Source organism: Juglans regia, unplaced genomic scaffold (genome assembly GCF_001411555.2).
Source record: "Juglans regia cultivar Chandler unplaced genomic scaffold, Walnut 2.0 Scaffold_738, whole genome shotgun sequence".
In the NCBI taxonomy this organism is placed as follows: Eukaryota; Viridiplantae; Streptophyta; class Magnoliopsida; order Fagales; family Juglandaceae; genus Juglans; species Juglans regia.
In genome coordinates this window covers 20,959-35,459 of record NW_023362277.1, presented here as the reverse complement: position 1 = coordinate 35,459, position 14,501 = coordinate 20,959, and the positions used below count along the sequence as shown (strand labels likewise).

Below are 14,501 nucleotides of genomic sequence, written 5' to 3'. Positions count from 1 at the left end.
ACATTTGATGCAACTCATTATGACATATTTTGATCCCATAAACAAGATCGAGTAATGAGATAAAACAGAGAAAGGTTGCAGTAAAATGAGAAGAAACAGATTATCATGCGAAATGGTTGAACGAAAGCTATTAGCCTATTTTATATAAGAAAGCGAGAGGATATATAATATTTTTTAGTATTTATCTTCATGCAAGTATTCTGGGGATTCATGCAAGGGAGTGTTCTTCTTGTTGTCGAGGCTATTGAAAGCACAGAAACAAGTTTGGACGGTAAAGGCAAGCTCATTTGTGATGTTAAAAAAATGCTTTCTCATTATGATAGCTGGGCTGTTAGCCTAGCCTGTTAAACATGTAAAGGAGAGAAGCAAATGTTGTTGCTCATGCATCATCTATCTCCGATGTCATCATTGACATAGAGGAAGAAGTTCCATTTTGTATTCAATCTCTTTTATACAGTTTTTTACTTTTTTATCAATGAAAGATTTTCTTCCCCTCAAACAAAAAAAAAAAAGTGGCGGGAGATCTCTACAGAGAAAGATAGAATATTAAATAGGGCAGGATAATTTAGACAAATATAAAGCCTACCACCTTTTTAAAAAAAATTTGCCGGCTAAAATGGCAACGGCTACTCTGGTAAGGCGAATGGGCACAGCCGTAAAGCAAGCAGCCAAGAAAGGGCCAAGTGGTGGAGGATGGTACGACCCTCACATGGCCGCGGCCTCTCGTGCTATCGCTGAACGGATTCCACTTGTTGATCTTGTTCTTGAAGTCAGAGATGCCAGGGTACGCCCCGTTTCCGTCAACTTCTCCTTCTCTGTGTATAAAAGTCCCCTTTGATTTAGTACCCTAACTGTTCGATGAAATGTCTGGCGTTCCATGCATGTTTCCTTTTTCTTTGTGAGGATATTTTTTTGTTGTTATTCATATATGTGTTTGAGTTTCGGATGAATGTTCCAATGAGTAGTGGACGAGGCTTCAAATCTGGATTCGGGCTGGCTTCGGTTTTGTTTCATTATTGAGAATTTTCATTTCATCTCTATGTTCATGGTGTAGTAATCTTCTGTTTTTTTTTTTTCGTTATAGTAAATTTTTATTTGTTTTCACTAGTAGATCAAGTAACTTGCATGCTTTAAAGTGAAAATTGTTTGCTTGGCTTGGCTTATTCAAAAGCAAGTTTTTTAATTGGTTTGGAGAGTACTCTTGTTACCTTGAAATCGAAGTGGCTTGGTTGACGCTATAGAATATTGTATTGCATGATGTTTCTATTTAAATTACAAATTAGTCAGAGTCATCAAGATGCGGATAGAACTGAAACAATTTATTTTCATTTCTCCAGTTTGTTGGGCACTGGATGATCTGGAACAATCAATAGGTTTAACATTATTTTGATGTTTGCTGTTGTTGCCTCTAGATTCCATTATCATCAGAATATGAGCAATTGAGAGACTACACATCTTCATCAAGGAGGATCGTAGTGATGAACAAGATGGACCTTGCAAATCGGTCTCAAATTAAGGTGGATATTCTGCTTCACTTCTCTGTTTTTTGCTCATGTTTTTCTGGGAGAATAATCACCAAGCTTGAAGTAATTGGCCGGTTAAATCACAAATTAAATATAGAATATCTGAACTTTATTGTCCTTTTGACGAAACAAAAAGTTTTATGAAACTTACTAACCTCCATTAATTATATATACTCCGAGCACAATGAAAATATGAACTTGTCTCAGACATGGTACCTGTCAGTTTTATCTCTTTCAATAATATTGTATTATTCTTCATGTTTATAGGAGTGGATGGGGTACTTCGGGCAACAAAACTGCATTTCTTATGCAGTCAATTCACATAATAAACAGAATATAAAGGAGGTAAATATGATTTATTTACCACGTTGTAATTCTTTTGATCTGTTTTTTTTTTTTTTTGTCAGTTTAAGTAGCAATCAAGGATTTTCACTTCTTACAGTTCTTAAATTTTTTACAAGCCCGGGTCAGAGAATTAAAGAAAACAAATCCTTATAGTTATACCACGACAATAATGCTTGTTGGGATTCCAAATGTTGGTAAGTCGGCCCTTGCCAACGCTTTACATCAAATTGGGAGGATTAGTGCCGCAGGTACTTCAACCATCTTATAAACTGTTTGGCTCAAGATTATTTTTGTTTTGCAGGAATTGCCATCAATATGTTCTAATTGTTGTGTCTCTTCTATTCTTTTAATTTTAAATGTCTATTATATTCATAAATATTCATCTTTGGACATTAGAGAAAGGAAAGTTGAAGCATGCGATAGTGAGTCCACATCCAGGCGAGACGAAAGATATCAGCAGCTTGAAGGTCTGTTTCATTCATTTCATAAAACATTGTATTTCTGGAAGTTATGTTGGAGCCATGTACATATTAGTAGAGGCATACAAGGGATGACTGTAGCAGGTCCTCACTTCCCATTGGAAATTTTCTGGCATCTGTTAATACCTTAGAATGTGGTATCAGTTGTATAGTTGGTTATTGTTATTTTTTTAGTGTACTTGGTTATCATTAATTTGAACAGTTAATTCACCATTTGGTTGAACTTTTCAGTGGAATCCCTGCTTGGATGACCATAATCTGTAGCCACTGGTTCTGGTTATATCTGCAACCATAAGGATGCCATGGGTTTAAATCCTATTATTGACCTTATAGATACATAAAAAGGAAAAAAAGTATCCCTTGTCGTCACTCCCTTTGATACTGCAATTGGAAACCAAGAGAGAAAAGATTATTAGCTACTTGGTTTTGAGTATTTCTTAGCTTCTCTACAATGAAAAGGCATAATAGAATCAAGTAGCTACTGGGTTTCTGAATACTCATTTTTAATTATTATCATTCTCTAATCATTTATTTCCTTTTTTTGTTGCTATTGTTTTCAGATTGGTAGCCATCCCAATGTTTATGTGTTGGACACCCCAAGTGTTTTGCCTCCTGAAATTCTGGACGATGAGGTTTGCTCCAAGTTAGCTTTAACAGGTATAACTATACCTGCTATGTTTTTCTCTTCCACGGATTTGGATGAGTCCTGGAGCTAGTCTAACTCGGTCAGTTACTCTGGTCTGAAACCTGAGTAATTATCACATGCACTGCATTGCAACTTGTTGGATGCATGGAATGGTTATTGAAAGTTCCAAAAGCTTCCAGCAGTCTTAGCTTAGATTTGCTTATTACCAAATGTAGGATCAATCAGAGATTGCTTAGTGGGAGAAAGGGAAATTGCTCAATATTTTCTGGCTATTCTCAACTTAAGTGATGAATACAAGAAATGGGAAAAGTTGACTGTGAATAAAGATGACAGAACATTCTTAGACCCCAAAGCAGAGTGTTTAAGCAGCCCTCAGTTGGGTAAGAAACAGAAAAGGCAGTACCCCACAGATCACACACAGGTATCAGCAATTCATTTATCGCATATCTCAAAATATTATCTTTGTAAATTATCCTTGTTTTGGATTCTTTAATTGTGTTTTTTCTTCTTTTTATTAGTAATGTTCGATAGTAATAAAAAAAAATGTTAGATCCCTCCACAAAGCAAATTTGATGGCCTCGCAATGAGTGGGAGGAGCACTTTGATTTGTTACTTGTGGGAGACCTTTCTACCCCATTTGTCTGGCACTATTTGAAGTAAAATTTGATTCTCTCGTTAAGGGTAGATATGAAAGTGATTCAGCATGAATGTCTTGGATTATTTTTTTTTTGATAGGTAAACGATAGTATAAATAAGAATAGGCATATCCCAAGTACACAAGGAGTTATACTAGAATTAAGGCCTATCTAAGTTGCTGTAAAAGAAACAAGAAAATCATGTACATTTAGGCCATTAAAATCTACAGCTATAGCCCAAAGCAGTAAAGTACGAAAAAATAAAACTCGAAGCTCCTCTAAGGTCCGCTCCTTATCTTCGAATGTCCATTCATTACGCTCTCGCCATATACACCACATTATGCAGCTAGCAACCATGTTCCATACCGCTTTGATTTGTGGAGGTCCATTTGGTATTACCCAACTAGCCAATAATTCCACCACAGTAGTCAGCATCACCCAGTTTAAACCTATGCGACTGAACACTTCGCTCCACACGGCACTAGCTGTCTCACAATGTAACAAAAGATGATTCACTGTCTCCCCCGCTTTCTTGCACATACAACACCAATCCTGAATAATGACCCTACGCTTTCTTAAATTGTCAGTAGTCAAAATCTTACCTAGAGCCGCTGTCCAAGTGAAGAAAAGTGCCTTAGGGGGTGCCTTATTCCTCCACAATTTTTTCCAAGGGAAATGGGTGTTCGGAAGTACTGTAAGGGATTTATAGAAGGAACGCACCGAGAAGATACCCTTACCTGCTGGTGTCCACCACAGTTTATCACCACATCTTCCATTCGGCTTCATATTATACACTAATCTGAAAAAAGCCTCAAAATTGTCTATTTCCCAGTCTTGAGCTGCTCTATTAAAGAGTATATTCAAATGAATTTGATCCCCTGTACTAACCATGAGGTTCGCCACCGAAGCTTCTTGGTCACTTGCCACTCGGAAAACCATAGGGAACGAGTCCATGAGTGCCTCTTCCCCACACCAAATATCCCTCCAAAATTTTATACGAGTACCTTCTCCCACCCTAAATTTAGTATATCGAGAAAACACCCCCCACCCTCATCTTATGTGTTTTCATATCCCCACACCATGAGATCCATTCCCTTCACTAGAGCACCAGCCCCCCCATACCCTGCCATATTTGCAATCCACCATAATTTTCCAGAGAGCTTCTGGTTCCATAGTGTACCTCCAAAGCCATTTCCCAAAAAGTGCCCTGTTAAATGTTCGCAAATTCTTTATCCCCAACCCACCTGAGGAAATTGGTTTGCACACCTTATCCCAACTGCCCAGGTGGAGCTTGAATTCCTCTCCCAGTCCACTCCATAGAAAGTCACGATATAGTTTTTCAATTCTTGCCGCCACACAAGCTGGAATTGGAAATAAAGACAGAAAATATGTTAGTAAGTTAGAAAGAGTGCTCTTGATAAGGGTCACCCGGCCTCCTTTCGATAGATACAATCTCTTCCACCCTGCTAATCTTCGTTCTATTTTCTCAATCACGGTATCCCATATACCTAATGCCCGTGATACAGCCCCCAACGGTAACCCCAAATATGTCATAGGTAAAGAAGCGACCTTGCACCCTAGAATGTTAGCCAGATGCCGTGAATTACTGACATTCCCAACAGCCACTAATTCTGACTTATCAAAATTTACTCTCAGCCCTGACGCTACTTCAAAACAAAAAAGAAGCGCCTTCAAAGCCCGAAGTTGGTCTTGCTCTGCTTCACAAAAGATTAGTGTGTCATCTGCAAATAATAGATGAGATATCGAGATCAAGCCCCTATTCGAATCACCCACTAGAAATCCTGACAAAAACCCATGGCTGACTACTGCAGATAACATCCTACTTAGAGCCTCCATGATGATAACAAATAATAGAGGGGATAAGGGATCTCCCTGTCTTAAACCTCGTGAGCTGTTGAAAAAGCCCTCTGGGTTGCCATTGATTAAAACTGAAAATCTTGCCGTTGAAATACACCATCTGATCCACCTACACCATTTCTCCCCAAAGCCACATCTCTTCAATAAATACAAGAGGAAGTCCCAGTTCACATAATCATATGCCTTCTCCATATCTAGTTTACAGATAATCCCTGCAACACCAGACTTTAACCTACTATCCAGACATTCATTGGCAATTAAGACAGAATCTAAAATTTGGCGACCCCTTACAAAAGCGTTCTGTGGCTTTGAGATTATCTTACCAATGGCCATCCCTAGCCTGTTTGCAAGCACCTTGGAGATTATTTTGTATACCCCATTAATAAGGCTAATTGGCCTAAAGTCCTTCACTTCCGATGCTCCAGTCTTCTTTGGAATCAAAACAAGAAATGTAGCATTCAAGCTTTTCTTGAATTTCCCCGCCATAAAGAATTCCTGGAATACATTCATAATGTCATCTTTCACAACCTCCCAACAGGTTTGGTAGAAACCGAGTGAGAAACCGTCTGGTCATGGTGCTTTATCCTTCGCCAATCCTCTGACCACTTCATACACCTCCTCTTCCTCAAAAGGTCTTTCCAACCATGACGATGTCTGTGACTCAATTGAATCAAAACCAAGTCCATCTAATTTTGGCCTCCACCCCTCACATTCTCTAAATAAAGTTTCATAAAAAGTCACCACATGTTCCCGGATCTCTGAAGCCTCCGTGCTTTCACTACCATTGATTTTAAGCATTTCAATGGTATTATTTCTCCTATGAGAGTTAGCCACTCTATGGAAAAATTTTGTACTTCGGTCCCCTTCTTTCAATCAAAGTGCCCTAGACTTCTGACGCCATGAGATTTCCTCCAAGGATAATACTCTTTCCAACTCTGAGACAAGTTCTGCCTTACGTGAGACTTCCTCTACTGTGAGCGTTCTAACTTCAGTGATCTTCTCAATGTTCTGTAATTCCTCCATCTTGGCTCTCTTTTGTACCCTTATATCTCCAAAAGATTGAAGGTTCCAAAGCTTTAAATCATTCTTTAGAGCTTTTAGTTTGCCTGCAAGTATATGAGAGGGGGTACCAAAAAACTGATATGAAGACCACCACTGCCTAACCCTTTCCACAAAACCTTCACTATTGAGCCACATGTTTTCAAACTTGAAATATCTACGGCCTCCTTGGATACCACCTCTATCCAATAAAATGGGAAAATGATCCGAAAATAGTCGCGGTAATCTCTTCTGACATACCTCCGGATAATGAATTTCTCAATTCGGCGATAATAAGAATCTATCTAGACGAGACCACGTCTGACTATTCGACCAGGTAAAAGGCCCACCTATCAGTGGGAGATCCACCAGATTCAAATCAAAGATGCACTCTGAAAATTCTGTCATGGCAGGACAAATCCGACTATTACCAGACCTCTCACTAGGAAATCTTACCACATTAAAATCACCACCTATGCACCAGGGGAGGTTCCACCAACTGTACACTCCTGCAAGTTCTTCCCATAAACATTGTCTGATAGTGTCATCATTTGGTCCATATATACCTGCAAACGCCCATAAAAAATTATCTTCCACCATTTTAAAAGAACACGCCACTGTGTATTCCCCGACAAACTCCTTCATTTTTTCCACCACCCTTTTATCCCACATCACTAGTATCTCACCCGATGCCCCATTCGAAGCCAAATAGACCCAATCCGCATATGGACAGCACCACAAACTTCTCACTATTTTCCTAGACACCAATTTCAGCTTGGTTTCTTGTAGGCACACGATATCCGCTTTCCAATCCCTAAGCAAATTCTTTATAAGATGTTTATTAATCTCGTTCAACCCGCGTACATTCCAAGACACAATTTTTGGCTTCATAAGGAAACATGTGTACCCTTCCCTTTGCTCCTATCGTGACTTGAGCTCCCCTCATTCAATGACCATTTTAGTCTGTTAAGTTCCCTCTGCTTCTTGGAACCCGATTTCTTGGAATGAGAATGGCCTACCTCAATGGCAGTGAGAAGGGCCATAAACTGTTCTTCATACCCCACGCTCTCCATTCCCACCACATGTTGAATATCCTTGACCATTTTGAATACCCATTCCGAGATTTCAAACTCATTAGGAAACAAGCAAGTTAACGGGAATGGCTCTCTAACCCCTGATTCTCCCTCCCCTCCAAACAAATTCTGACCTTCCCATTCACTCTGACCTTCCCATTCACAGTCTTGGATTACAGGTTTATGGCTCCTTTGCTTCTTTTCGTTACTTGAAAATAACATTCATGATTGTTGATGCAGGATTTCATCGTGCATGATGTTCGTCGAACTCTCTTTGAGTCAATTTCATCTTTCCATGGTAATATGGAAGATGAAAAGAATCTTTCAAGGCTTATTGAGACCCAGTTCACTTCATTGCTTGAAGCTTTTCGAATTCCCACGGAAGTTGGTGAAGAAGCTCAAAACAAAGTTGCAGCCAAGTTACTGGATCTATATCGTACTGGGCGCCTAGGACATTATACTTTAGATGCCATTCCCCGGCACACCCAATGGCCCTTTTAGGAGTCATCTATTCATTGCCTTGAATGTTTATATTATTGGACTTTTGGTTTTTTATTTTTGATTTGAAACAATCTCAAGCTGTCGGTCATATTATATCTTCTCATAGAAGTACTGTCCACAATAAACAAAGCCATAGCAGACACCACACGTCTGCCAGTGTGTTTGTCATCGGATGTTTTGCATTACGTGCTACAACAACAGTACCTGAGATTCTTAAGATCTTCATTTTGATTAGTTTCATTTTTTTTCGTAGTATTTTTAATTGAAAATGATAGCAATGATATATGATTTTAAACAAGTGAAGGAAGAATGAGAGGTATGGATAGAAATTGCAAAGAATATGATATTCCTAATTCATATCATATTGATTTTATAAACATAATAGAAAAAGGTTCATCTGCCTACTTAAAATAATGAGTTTCTTGTAGCCCATTATCTTGGCCAATAAATGTCCATAAGAGGTGACCTAAATGGGTTTAAAGCTGAGTTCTTATCAAGAAAGTTTAAAGAAGATACAATCAACATTGCCAATGTGTTCTAATGACAATGGGATTGTGATAGTCTTGAAATGGTCCATTATGTTGTACCCAGACCTTTTCCTCTATCGTTGACAAGCTGATATCTATCTGTCGTTAAAAATATTGAATCAGCGACGCTTGGTGAAGACGTGTAGATCTTTGGTGGCACGCTGACTCGGGGAGGCTAGGAACCCCAGCTAGTCGAAGACTTCACCGGAGTTCCGCCTCGCCAAACGACGCCTTCAACGCCATCGCCTTTGCTTGGCCTCGGAACGATGCCATCTTATAACTGTCGTCCTGCCTTTTTCCCGTTCGTGAAGTCGTTTCTTATGATTCAAGTTGAAAATAATTACTCATTAAGTATAAATATAAGTTTAGGAATTCCGCCTGGTTTTCCAGAGTATCAAATCTAGGTTTCTTTGGTGTCACACAAACCATGGAGGCTGTTTGATAAAAAAAAAAAAAAACCATGGCAGGTTGTATCAGACAATTGCTGTCTAAATATATATTGCTGCCAAAAGTTCTTATAAAACACCTTTTTCTGCCCAGTGGAAACCGTTACATGCATATGAATAAAACAAAACTCAATAACATAAAAAGCCCAAACTCATAAATTAAAACCATTACCTGCGGCTTCTTTATTGAAGATAAGCATTACTTTGAGATACAAATCTTTCATTAAGTAATTGCTTCCACTGCAAAGCTGACCCTGGATCATCGATACTTGGAAAGATATTCCAAAAACGACTCAATATATCTATCCACAGCTCTAAAATACTTCTACCTCCAGTTCTTTTTAATGATAAGGATCCCAAAGAAAGCCCAAAACCCGAATGCATAGGATACTGTTACAAATGCGTAGAAGAATAAAGGGTGATCAATTATCCTGTTGCTTTCTTTTTCGTCTTTTTCCTCTTTCGGTTGGTTTGTGCGTGAGCATTTTCTTGGCAGGGGGTCTCCACAGAGTTCTGGATTACCGTCATAGCATCGCATTTCGAAAGTTGAAAATTGCCGCTCAAATGGGATTCGTCCTGAAAGATTGTTGTAGGCAACGCTGAATGCAGATAGATAAGTGAGAGCAACCAATTCAGAAGGAATTTTACCCCTCAACATGTTGTGAGAAAGATCCAAATTCTCCACCCTTGTCAAGTTTTGGAAAGATATTGGAATGGAACCTGTTAGAGAGCTATGCGACAAGTTTAAGGACAGAAGCTGTGACAATTCTCCAATTTCAATGGGAATGCCACCTGTCAATTGGTTTGATGACAAGTCAATTCCAGTCATCAACAAGAGGGGGACACCTTTGAAAGTATATACCTTATCTTTTATCCGAAACAATGATACAAAGCTCAACCCATAGTCTAAACTATTACTCCGAGTTAATAGGTAATACAGTCGACCCTTTTGCGTGAAATAGTTGGAGTTAGTAGAGCTTGGAGAACTCTTCTTCCAGAATGTAACGTTATCAAGGCAGGAGGGAATGTCTCCTTAAAGACGATTACGAGAGACATCAAAAACTTGCAGTCTTTGCATTCGATACAATCTTTGTGTTAGGTGACCTTCAAGGTGATTTCCACTTAAAAGAACGGCTACCAAGTGACGATGATCATACAACCACTTAGGAATTTTACCAGACAAGTAATTGTCACGAACATCTAGGATTACCAAGCTGGGACTGTTCGATATCGCGGGCGAGATTATTCCTTCAAAGTGATTGCCGCTAAGATATAAGCACTCAAGCTTTGTCATGTTGGAGTCCCTTGGGAGCATTTCTCCTTGCAGGGTGTTGTTTGACAAATTTAAATATACCAGTGGGGTGTCATTTCCAGTCAAACTTGGTGGTATTGTTCCCGAGAGCATGTTGTTAGAAAGGTCTAATATTTCGAGAGACATACTACCAAAGGATGAAGGAATTTTGCCTTCTAGTTCATTTGAGGACATGTCAACATGATATAAGGATGAAAAAAGACTTCCAAAATTTTCAGGAAGGGGACCTTTAACGTGATTATCAGATATGTCAAATGATCGAAGGCTTGAAGTTCCATTAATGAAGCAATCAAGAAAAGAACCTTCAATTTTGTTGCTTCTCAAGTATAACTCTGTGGTGTTGGTGTTAAAGAACAGTTGACATGGTATGCCTCCTTCTAAGGAGTTGTACGACAAGTCCAGGTACTGCAAGTTAATCTGGGTGGAGATGAAGCTCGGGACAACATGACCATTCTTCTTGTTGAGGTTGCAGTTCGCCAAGTTCAGTGTGGTTAGCTGAAAGGTAGGGATCCACGAGGGAGACTCAGTTTCAACTTCCAACTCATGATTGCTTGAAAGATCAAGGTAATCGAGACTTGAAGAATTGGCAAACATGGAAAATGACACCAGCCCTTCTAATTGATTACCAGAAACATCGAACAAGGAAATCTGGCTTTGATTAGAGAATATTGATGAAGGCACATTACCCTGAAGGCGATTATTTGAAAGATTAAACTGTTGAATTATCCCTGGATAAGAGGGAATATTGCCGTCTAATTGATTATCCGAAACATTGAACACCACAATCGTGCTATGATTTGAGAATATTGAGGAAGGTAGATTGCCATGAAGGCGGTTTCTCGACAGATCAAGTTTTTCAAGGTTTTCCATCGTCCCAAGACAAGTGGGAATATTGCCTTCCAATAAATTAGTCCCAAGCGATCCAAGATCCTTAGAGATTTGAGCCTCTCCAACTCACAAAATGCTGCAACCAAGTAAGTTTGAGAAATGTGCGTTAATCGTTATATGATTGGTCTATGATAAATAGCGGGTAATATTTCTAGCAAGCAATTTAAATGAAGAAGACGTATAGATGAAAGGACTGAACTTGGCTGCCCCGGGTGGTGGCCGTCAAGAACCACCCTCAGTTTTTCAAACCAGCTAGAATCGTCAGTTTTTCAAATTATGGTTTGAATTTTTGATATTTTTATACGAAAAATTATTAATTTATAACTCTATATTAATTATTAATGAATGGTAGTTTTATAAAATTGAAATTACCCAGAATATAATTTGATTTATTTTTATTTTAAAAAAATAACCTCGCTTTATCTCATCCTAGGTGTTAACCGTGTTATACCTTAGATTTGTCTCTGGTCACATGGCTAATGATTTAGTTACAAAATATCAACGAAAAACTTAATTTGATCAGAGAAATCAAAAGTTCAATTTGAAAATACATAGAATAAATTAATTTTAAAACAAATCACATGTACCAATTTAATTAATTTTAAAATAATTGGTGGTCAAGATCCATGGGTTTTAAGGCCAAAAACATGCCGACAGAGTCACAGAAGCTCGTGTCGTTCATAGTAAATCTGAGGGATGAGATGAAATGATAATTTTATAAGTTATAGTAAAATAATTTGTGAATAGTAACGAGATAGTTTGAATTAATTATTTATTGAATTTTGAGAGATAAAAGAAAAAAAGTTAAATAAAAAAATTATAAAATTAAAATATTGTTAAAATATAATTTTTATTTTATGATTTGAAAAAATTGAATTGTTTTTATTTAAAAATTTGAGAAAATTGTAATAATTAGTTTTAAAAAGTTGTAATAATTAATTTTAAAGTGTTTGTATTTGAATGATATTTATAAAAAAAATAATATGAGATGTGAAGTGAAGTGAAAAAAAAAACTTTTCAGACATCCCTGAATCATCTTACAATAACGTATCGTTTTGAACTTCATTAATCAGTCAAAATGAAGTTATTTGGATTTGAGAGCACAAGCTAAGCTATGACAAACAACTAAAAGAGTGATGGTACGGGTCCCGAATTTGGGACCCAAAAATTGTCTCGAAAAAAGTTAATTTTTTTCTTCTTTTTTTTTTAATTTTTTTATGTATTTTTTTAATCATCATAAATATTTAAAAAAAAATAAAAAATTCACTACATCATTTAAAAATATTTTTTTAATCATTCGGTGAAAAAAAAAAAAAAAAGTCCCATTCGGAAAATTAGAAAAGAACAGGGTCAAAATTAGAAAATTGTGTGCGTGTATATATATATATATATATATATATATATATAGAGAGAGAGAGAGAGAGAGAGAGAGAGATTATAATGATGATGAAAGAAATGGTGGATAGATAAATGAGGTTAGGGTTCTCACGTTGAAGCTCTCCTCCAATGTTGATGCCGCTAAGATAAAGCTCTTCCAATTCACCAAATAAGGTGAACAAAGTTACATTTGGGATCCATGTCCTTGATGGTGTATCAATACCGCGTAAATCGATACTGGTAAGTAACCCCTCGCACCAGATATTATCACTTGCCTCACAACAATCCCCACCGTCAAAATCCTTGAAGGCTAGACCATCGGTGGAGTTTTTTATCTCCAAAAGAGCTCTCTTCTGTTATTTGTTACATACTTCACCCCAAGCGGATGGGCAGAAAGAAGCGAGAGCCATAAACCAAAGCAACATGACTCTTTTACCAAAACAAGTCTCCATTTTTTCGAACCAGGGATTTATCGAAATGCGTAAAACAAATTGAGGAATGCTATATCACACTCTACTGTACATTACATTCTCCACACACCTCACATAGTTTTTTTTTTTTTTTTTCACCCCAGCACGTTAGGTTTGCTTGGGCTTCTTCACAAAGTAGAGTGTGAAGAATATTTTTTCAAGCAAATAATAATGGCTATTCTTGTCTTGTTGATGCAACAGCAGAGATCAATGGTTTTGCATATTTGTCATCGTCTCGTTGATGCCTTTTATAATGTCTCCATCCACGCTAGAGGATATGTTTTGGGTAAAATCTTGAAGCCAGGTCTTCCCTTCCATCAGTCCATGCATAAAAAGCGCGTTTTCCGCTACATTTTCCTGGAAATTTCAACGTGAACTACTTTAACTTGAAGATTGTCCCTAATTTTGATAAATTGGTATCATCGATAAGTATATTAAGGTTGCGTTTGAATATTAAGCTGAATTGAGTTGAATTTTTTATAAATAATAATGAGTTAAGATGATAGAGTGAGTTTTATGAGATCTATTTAAAATGAATATAAATATGTTTAAATGTTACGACGAGTTTAAATGTATTTATGAGAAATAAAAAAATGTTGATGTGCTATCTAGTTTGCCTCCCTCTTTACATGTTAAATTTTCTATTAAATTTAAAGTGTTATGTTTATGAAACGGTAAATCTTTTAAAAGTAATGTTTTATTATGAATTATTATAACTTTTAAGTTTCTTTTCTTTTTTTACATATAAAGATATAAACCGATTCAAAACTCTATCCAAAAGCATTAATTCAACATTTATATTATTTTGTATTTTAAGTAGAGTCATATGACTTCAATGTGACATTATACTCGTAAAAATAAGCATTCTACCCATTAAACTTGAAGTGTTATGTTTATAGAGCGATAATTCTTTTAAAAATAACGTTTTAATATGAACTGTTGTAACTTTTAATTTTTATTTCTTTTATTACATGTAAAAATATAAATTGATTCAAGTCACAACCCAAAAGCATAATTTCAGTTTTTATATTATTTTATCAAATAAATCGTCCTATAAACCATTTTAAATTTCTTTATTATAAAACTCGATCTCTCTTTAAGGATGTGTTTGGATATTGAATTGAGTTGAGATGATAAAATATTGTTATAATATTATTTTTTAATATTATTATTATTTTAAAATTTAAAAAAATTAAATTTTTTATTATATTTTTTATTAAAATTTTAAAAAATTATAATGATGAGATGAGACGTGGACGGTCACTCAATTCAGATAAATCTTACAGAAGAAAAAAACAAAACAAACAACGAGTCTTTACATGTCACACCTTACTAATCTGTCTAATCTGTGAGTCGGAACAAT

General features: G+C 36.7%; 3 protein-coding genes across 3 annotated transcripts; 1 reads left to right on the top strand and 2 right to left on the bottom strand.

Moving 5' to 3' along the window:
* The first annotated feature begins 197 nt into the window (after positions 1 to 197).
* LOC118346311 (DAR GTPase 2, mitochondrial-like) lies at positions 198 to 8,343 on the top strand. Its single transcript, XM_035687199.1, has 8 exons — positions 198 to 784; positions 1,413 to 1,517; positions 1,791 to 1,868; positions 1,966 to 2,116; positions 2,265 to 2,335; positions 2,908 to 3,004; positions 3,209 to 3,414; positions 7,858 to 8,343. Exons 1-8 carry the CDS (start codon positions 617 to 619, stop codon positions 8,116 to 8,118), a joined length of 1,137 nt encoding a protein of 378 aa, XP_035543092.1. The 5' UTR covers positions 198 to 616; the 3' UTR covers positions 8,119 to 8,343.
* Positions 8,344 to 9,416: 1,073 nt separating this feature from the next.
* On the bottom strand, positions 9,417 to 9,920 carry LOC109009196 (receptor like protein 21-like). Its single transcript, XM_035687198.1, has one exon. It carries the CDS (start codon positions 9,918 to 9,920, stop codon positions 9,417 to 9,419), a length of 504 nt encoding a protein of 167 aa, XP_035543091.1.
* A 204-nt stretch (positions 9,921 to 10,124) lies between these two features.
* On the bottom strand, positions 10,125 to 11,273 carry LOC108980179 (receptor-like protein 15). Its single transcript, XM_035687197.1, has one exon. It carries the CDS (start codon positions 11,271 to 11,273, stop codon positions 10,125 to 10,127), a length of 1,149 nt encoding a protein of 382 aa, XP_035543090.1.
* Between the last annotated feature and the right edge of the window lie 3,228 nt (positions 11,274 to 14,501).

Bases quoted from the DNA above. Each gene is read 5' to 3' on its own strand.
- LOC109009196 (XM_035687198.1), bottom strand. From the start codon at position 9,920: ATGACTGGAATTGACTTGTCATCAAACCAATTGACAGGTGGCATTCCC.
- LOC118346311 (XM_035687199.1), top strand. From the start codon at position 617: ATGGCAACGGCTACTCTGGTAAGGCGAATGGGCACAGCCGTAAAGCAA. The intron at 785-1,412 runs GTACGCCCCGTT...TGTTGCCTCTAG, and splicing joins TTGAAGTCAGAGATGCCAGG to ATTCCATTATCATCAGAATA. The intron at 3,415-7,857 runs GTATCAGCAATT...TTGTTGATGCAG, and splicing joins ACCCCACAGATCACACACAG to GATTTCATCGTGCATGATGT.
- LOC108980179 (XM_035687197.1), bottom strand. From the start codon at position 11,273: ATGGAAAACCTTGAAAAACTTGATCTGTCGAGAAACCGCCTTCATGGC.